Source organism: Sinocyclocheilus grahami, unplaced genomic scaffold (assembly GCF_001515645.1).
Source record: "Sinocyclocheilus grahami isolate Dianchi unplaced genomic scaffold, SAMN03320097.WGS_v1.1 scaffold345.1, whole genome shotgun sequence".
In the NCBI taxonomy this organism is placed as follows: Eukaryota; Metazoa; Chordata; class Actinopteri; order Cypriniformes; family Cyprinidae; genus Sinocyclocheilus; species Sinocyclocheilus grahami.
This window is the reverse complement of record NW_015505524.1, coordinates 792,279-799,766: the sequence shown is the minus strand read 5'-3', so window position 1 is coordinate 799,766 and position 7,488 is coordinate 792,279. Positions and strand designations below refer to the sequence as shown.

The window sequence follows — 7,488 nt, the reverse complement described above, 5'->3', positions numbered from 1 at the left end:
TTTGCGGTTAATAACTAAAATTTTGAGCAAAGTTCTCTACTGTTAGTTTTCAATAAGGAGCTCCTTTTTTACACAGGAAAAGACAGAGTACATTGTAACAGTGCCCCACCTTTCAGTTATCAACAACATCACTGTACAATTAGATTCTACAATTAAAGGTATAGTTTTATAGTTAAAGGGGAAATTCTGATGACCGAACATTCCCTAGCTGAAATTACAACCCAATTTTTCTATAGAATTTAGGCACAGTTCTGCAGGATTGCTACTGGTTGAAGCTCTTATTTCAAGACTGGACTGCTGCCATGCTCTTTGACATATTTTGTCACATATACAATGCAATAAAAGCAATACTAATGGTGATAATAAATCAGCACATTACAAAAAATGCTATTATGCTACGTCATATGTCTCTTAATATTAAAGTCAGACGTTATTGGAATCTTCAGGGCCAGTTGAATGTCCTGCCTGTGATCTGATAGAACTTCTGGTTAAATGGGTGGAAGAAGCGTTGCAGTTTTTCCTTGATGGAGAGATTTACATCTGGATGGATCCGGCCCTTACTGCCCGCCAGGCACTTACTGAACATGAAGTTGAAGTGCAGACAGAAGAACCCACGTGTGGCATTGAAGTACAGATTGTACTGGCTGATTCGTGATGGAAGGTTTAAGAATTGTTCAACCAGCTTAAGCTCTGGAAGTGGGTCTGTGATGAGGTGGTCTCCATCAACTATGTGAAATTGCTCAATGGGAAAGAACTTTAACCAGTGTTCTAAGTACTTGGTGTAGATGCTTGTCCGTACAGCCTTGTACTTTGTGTTCACCTCACAAGTCTTGGTATCAATCACAAGTTCCTCAAACTTGTTGTATGTTTTGTTCTTGCGCTCTTTGCCCTCTAGGACCTGTGTATAGTCAGAAACAGCGCGGGTGGTGGGCTCCCGCACAATCAACAAAAGTTTAATGGAGGAATTCATTTTAAAGATCCTCTCAGGTACCTCATCAGTGATGAAATATGCAGGACTCTTCTCAATAGTTATTTGGTGAGGAAAAGAGAAGGGCATCTTTTTGAGGTACCAGTCAACCCCACGATCATAGTTTTCATCATTGTCGAAAAAGTGGACCTCCTGGGAGGCCTTGACAACAGCAGGGTGAAGACTGAGCATCTCCAGCAGAGCGCGTGTTCCACCTTTCCTCACCCCAATGATGATGGCCCTGGGGAGCTGCTTAATGAGGTGGTGCATTCGCAGTTGCTCCCTTGTGCTGTTTCTCCTGTGCAGCTTGAGATGTAGAGCTTGTTTGCGCTGCAATGTATGTAAAGGAATCTGCCCTGATGAACCAGCAGGGGACAGTTTGTCCTTAATGGGACAGATGAGCTGCAGTCTGCAATGAGAGAACAAAATTTGGGTGTATAACCACCCAGTGTACAAGAAGTTTTATGCACCATAATTAATTTGAATTAAAACAGATAATTATTTTTGTTGATTAAGTGTCACATGAAATCTGATTTGGTAACTTCTTCTTATTTTTCTACTTTTCAAATGACTACATATACAGTGCCTGTCCTAATACCCACACTCTTTGGACCTGACCACGTGTCTACTTGTATGACATATTTCCTGGATTTGGCCCCAAGTGTTCAAGCGGGCGTAAAGACCGCAAATGTGTGTAAAACCTTTGATTAACGATGAGACACACTTACAATATTGTAAAAATGCAAGTTTTTCCAGAGCTTTATTTATATATTTTTTTTTATTTTCAATACTTTGCACTTTAAAATAAACTTCCAAATGTCTGTTCAGTAGCCCTACGTAAAAGAAGACAATTTAATTGTGGTGCATTATGAAAAAACTCTTTCAAATGTTTTACAAATACACTCACATCTGTAAATTGGGCAACATTTAAATGTAATATCTCCCCTTAAGAGAAGAGACGATCATGAGCGTTTAGTGCCATCACTTGACCAGATGATAATATTAAATAATATCTTAAGGTGACAATATATAATATGTCACCTTCTCTTTTATTTAATTCTGAAGGCAAAGGCTGTTTCTCTTGACTTTTACCTCTGTAAAATGAGGTACTGGCAACAGCTAGGTAAAGATGTTGATGCTACTGTCATGGTAATGTCATCTCTAAATTGGACTAATTTGGACAGTCACACAGACAACGTGTTGTTTTAATAAATTTAATATAAGGCTTAAATAAATGAATTTAGTGTGTAATAATGGCTGCAATATTGTATTATGTTCCTGACCCTGTATTGATGTAAAGTAAATGTAGTCGAGGAGTTCCACTAACTATGGTGTTAGGAGTCAGATTCGGCTAAAAAACCCACCCCTATCGAACACCTCTATTGGTCAATAGCTGTGTTTTAGATACAATAAATAATTACATATGTTGGAGTGTGAAAAGTGTTTATTTTCCATAAGTACACGGGACAAAGGTGCTTATTATTGAATAAACACACTGGGGCTTGAGTTTTTCTGTGAATGAATGCTATAATACCTGTCTAAAGTGCCTTCTCTAGCCACCAGAAAGAAAAGGCTCCCAAGCACCAAGCTACCCAGTACAAAGAGCCTCTGCCTCAGCCACTGCTGCTGTAAAAAAAGCATCACCCTCCATCAACAGTCTTCCTCAGCCTGCATAGAGAGACACACACAAATACATATAAACATGATTTATGTATCCATATCTTTTCACTTACACATTGATAAAGATCCCACGTCCATCAAACTAAAGACTGCATATTTATCAGTTAACAAACACAAGTTTCAAACAGCATCGGAGAAGAGCTTAATGCTTTTTAACACACACTAAATCATGTCTTACAAGTCAGCAAATGCTGCAGCGTCGTTATAGAGGGTGCCCACTCAACACAAACACAGACGTTGGTATGTGTGGTTTTCAGGGACTCTCCATAAGCGTAATTGTTTTTATACTGTACAACTGTACAAATCACCCTACTCCTATACCTATACCTATTTAGATTAATTAATTCAGTCTAGAAAAGAGCATGGATGAGCAGCATATTTAGCTAGAAATATAATCTCACTTTGTGAGAGAAAATAGAAGGATTCAGAGTTTTAATGATTTAAACCCAAATATGACAAATTATTGTACTACTCTTTCCATTACGGTCTCTTCTCTCCTCCTCACTATCCTTGAAGCTGTCCTCATATTCTCGCTCTTGGACAGTTGGGCTGGGACAAATGTCCTTCATTTGGACATGTCCTTGCCTTTGTTGTTGTTATGCTCTAAATCTTCCTTGCACTCATCCATCTTGCCGCTGTTATTGTTTAGAAAACCCCACCACCATTAAAGTTGACTCTTGTGTAAGGGTAATCTTGGTATCTGAGCTGGCATATAAGGGTACATAAAGCTATACTGACTCTCTCTCCAAGTCAACTAACAGTTCTGCTGTAAAATACAATCAATTTAGGGTTGAGGCCATGTCTAAACAAGACCTAAAATAATAAATACTGCAATGCTGATGAGAACGTGTGTTAGCACTTTATCTTCCAATACTGGCTATGAGCGGCCCACACAATGATCAGTAACACCTGCAACAATATTTCTACTGTTCCGCTATACAATATCTTTTAGCATAGTTCTCATTAAAATGAAAATTCTGTCATCATTTACTAACTCTCAAGTCATTCCAAACCTGTATGGTTTTGTCTTCTGTGGAACACAAAAGAAGATGTTTTGAAGAACTGTTTTGGGTAACCGGTATTGAATTTTTACTCAGACTGTCTGGTGTTTTTTGTTCAGATGACAGTGAAAATTGGGCCGAATTTTCAATGCAGTGTTTTAAGTGGTTGATACACAAAGGTTTAACTATTTTAAAGGGGTGGTTTACTGGGTTTTTTCTAGGCTTGATTGTGTTTATGGAGTGCAGTCAAATGTGTTAACGCTTCGTTTTTTTAAAAAACGCATTATTTTTCACATAATTTACCTTTATTCCACACCTCTCTGTCCCTTCTCTGAGAAACGGGCTGATCATTTCCTTCTTTTATGAAGCACATCCCTCAGAAATAGGCGATGGGCTCTGATTGGTTAGCTAGCCCAGTGTGTTGTGATTGGCTAAACCACCTCTAGCGCACGTCTCTTTGCTGCCTTTTCCCGAGGGCGGGGTTTATCTGGGTTTGTGATGTCACGAACCCGGGAAGTAACTTCTTGTAGTCCCTACCAGCCGTTTTTGTAGGCATTAAACTGCCAGAATTTTAAAAGACGATATCTCCGTTTGCATTGAACTTTCAGCTTTGTAACTTTGCAGATATTGTTTATGCTCAAACAGCAACATTAGACACTAAGTTAAAAAAGTGAAATCGCAATGAACCACCCCTTTAAAATTTGACTCAACATGAAGTTCTCTTTTAATATCATAAATTTTACTAAGAATTTTAACTGCTGATTACAATAAATATAAAAAAATGTAAGAATATTAATGAGTATTACTTAGAAATAATAACTGAAATAATACCCCCCCCCCCCCCACCACCAACACCACAACCACTAAAACTTACTAAAATTACTCAAAACACACTTAATAAAAAGTTTCTGTCCTATTTTATCTGTTTACTTGGATGTGATGTGACAAAAGATTTGGAAACCCCTGAACTGATCATTCAAAATGAAGAAATAAGGAAAAACAGGCAGGAAACAGAAACTGATGCTGAAACAGATGAAGGAAGCATGCGTGTGCGTGTGTAAGCACTATGGAGTGATGCTGATGAGGTGTAATGGAGTAATGTGATCTCATGCTGCTCACATCCAAGCACACACACAAGATCGTCTCACTCTCCTCTTAAATAATGGGTGTTCTGTGTCTGATGGATCACTTAGCTGATGTTTACATGAGATGAGTCACACTATTAAACACAATTACCTGCCATGACTTCACTTAGACTGGGTTCCCATGACAATAGTCCTTGGTTTCATATTTAAAGGAGGAATGACATACAGCCTAGCACATTTTCTAACACTATTACTCCTACACTGTGAATGCCATCATGGGGCTTTTTTCAAACACCCCATTTTAATAGGAAATCATCTGATTGGATCAATGAGTAAACATTACCCAACCAGTATTTTTACATCTGAACTCTCCATCTTACAATGCAAAAAACAATGAACTTCGGGAGAGCTGTGCATGTGGTGACCTGCAGTGGTAGTAGCAGTTACTGCGTCTTTTGTTGTGTGTCTTGCCGTACAAAGTTTGTTTAAGGATGTGTTGATTATAGTCCTGTTGTGAGCTTTATTCCTCCATCCTTTGTGTCCAAATTCTTCACCTATCAAACAAACAATGATGCTCCAGTATGGCAGAGAGATCCTCCTCCAGCAACACCGTCCTTGCAATGTTTCGTTACCTCATGGACCAAAGTGCACTGTGTGGAAACGGTGTTCATAACAATGGATCTTCCACTAGTCTGAATTACAACTCTTGGAAAATTCGGAAGAGAGGGAAGAAGGGATGGGTGAGTATGAGGCTGAGAACACTATGGCTTAACTGGACTCCACTTCTGATTATTATCATACCAAATGTCCAATTGCTTAGGAACAAGATTGATGACCTGCAGGCAATGGTACGTATTCAACATGCTTATAAGGATGCTTCTATTTGAGCTTTTACTGAGACATGACTAAAAATGTGACCCTGATAATTCTGTTCTTATTGATGGGTTCGGCACTCCTCTATGTACCGATCCAATCAAATGTTCAGCAGTTACACGGAAAAACCAAGGAGGAGGCATTGGTCTCTATATTAATCAGGAATGGTGCAGATCTGTTATTGCAACCCAATCTCACGACAATTCGTACACATGGGCGGCGCTAAGGAGGGGCTAGCAGGTGTTTAAGCACCCCCAAGAAAGTCCAAAGCACCCCCATAGCACCCCCACACATTTTTTCCTGAAAGCAAAAACAGACTGTAGCCACTTATATCTAATAAATAAGTTTAAACTAAAAACAAAAAATGAAATAAAAACATTTGACTCATTACGCATGTGTGACTAATGCAATGCAATAATGTGACGTGATTTGATTGTCGCACTATTCCTAATGTCATGGCACAAGTAACCGCTCCATTTTTAAAATGCTATGTAATTAGGCCTGCCCCGACTAAAGATTTTTCTAGTCAACTAGTCACACGTTTATATTAAATTTATTCATATAATGCCTACTAAACCATCCTATAATATATGTTTCTGAAAGCTGAATAAATAAGCTTTCCATTGATGTATGGTTTGTTAGGATAGGACAAAATTGGTTCGAGATACAACTATTTGAAAATCTGGAATCTGAGGGTGCAAAAAAATCTAAATATTGAGAAAATCCCCTTTAAAGTTGTCCAAATGAAGTCCTTAGCGATGCATATTACTAATCATAAATTAAGTTTTGATATATTTACTGTAGGAAATTTACAACATATCTTCATGGAACATAATCTTTACTTAATATCCTAATGGTTTTTGGCATAAAAGAAAAATCTATAATTTTGACCCATACAATGTATTTTTGGCTATTGCTACAAATATAGCCCAGCGACTTAACACTGCTTTTGTGGCCCAGGATCACATATAGGCCTAGGTGTAATATAGCCTATTTCATGCTTAAGCTCACGCATAAAGCTTGCCAAAATGCACCGGCAAAAGTAATGATTCTAAATGTGTTTTAATGATTTATTCAGTGGCGGGCTGTGCATTTTACAACTAGGCCTTCAGTGGCGTCCTACATGAATTAATCCATCTCTTCATACCATCATAATGATGCCACGGCTATAGAAACCATAAATATTACACAGTAATGCAGTATAACAGGGCACTACATAACATATAGGTATCTTATGTAGCGAGAATGAATGCCATTAACTAAAGAAAGAAACCAAATTAACAATTCGCAACATACATCATCTGTAGCTAAAGCATTAACCTAACAAAATGACACAAATACAGTCCATCCAATGTTCTTACAGACATTTATTCACCCAAACGCATTTATACCTTACAGATATCATTGGTATAAAACAAATAAGGTGATTACATGTGTTTTAAAGTTGACCTAACAATTTAATGTTCTCTTACTGCTTTATTTCGTCTTCACGAGTCTCCCCGCCGGTCTGCCAGCGCACTGCGGGAGGAAAATACTGGTTAGCACAGCTTTACTAGGAAAGTGAGCAAGTAACATTAAAACAATTCATACAAGACGATGAAGAAAAGTGCATAGATGTGTTTTAACGTACCTCTGTGACTCTCATCTCTCCGCTGGTCTGCCTCGGAGGAAAAGACCGCTTAATACAGCTCCACTCGGGAAACTGAGATATTCTTACGGAAACTTAAACCTGGCTTTATATCGCGCAAATAAAATCAGCATACAACGCATCAAGCGATAAAAGAGTCAAAAATAAAAATGAACCTACCATACTCTAGTGGTTTTTCCATCTTCACGAGTCTTTCACAGAGCCGGTGCCGAGGAGGTGTGTGCTTGTTTTTCG

The 7,488-nt window shown here is 38.4% G+C and overlaps 1 protein-coding gene across 2 annotated transcripts in view; it reads right to left on the bottom strand.

The window, feature by feature from the left end:
* Positions 1 to 424: 424 nt before the first annotated feature.
* Positions 425 to 7,488, bottom strand: part of LOC107548261 (heparan sulfate glucosamine 3-O-sulfotransferase 5) — a 13,479-nt gene continuing 6,415 nt past the window's right edge. The window contains exons 2-3 of one of the 2 annotated variants that reach the window (XM_016228894.1): positions 2,502 to 2,635; positions 425 to 1,376 (exon numbers count right to left, since the gene is read on the bottom strand). In XM_016228894.1, the coding sequence (XP_016084380.1) occupies positions 443 to 1,376; positions 2,502 to 2,608 (1,041 nt within the window). In that variant the 5' untranslated portion in view covers positions 2,609 to 2,635 and the 3' untranslated portion in view covers positions 425 to 442. The remainder of the gene's footprint in view (positions 1,377 to 2,501; positions 2,636 to 7,488) is intronic. The other variant, XM_016228895.1, reaches the window with a different exon arrangement.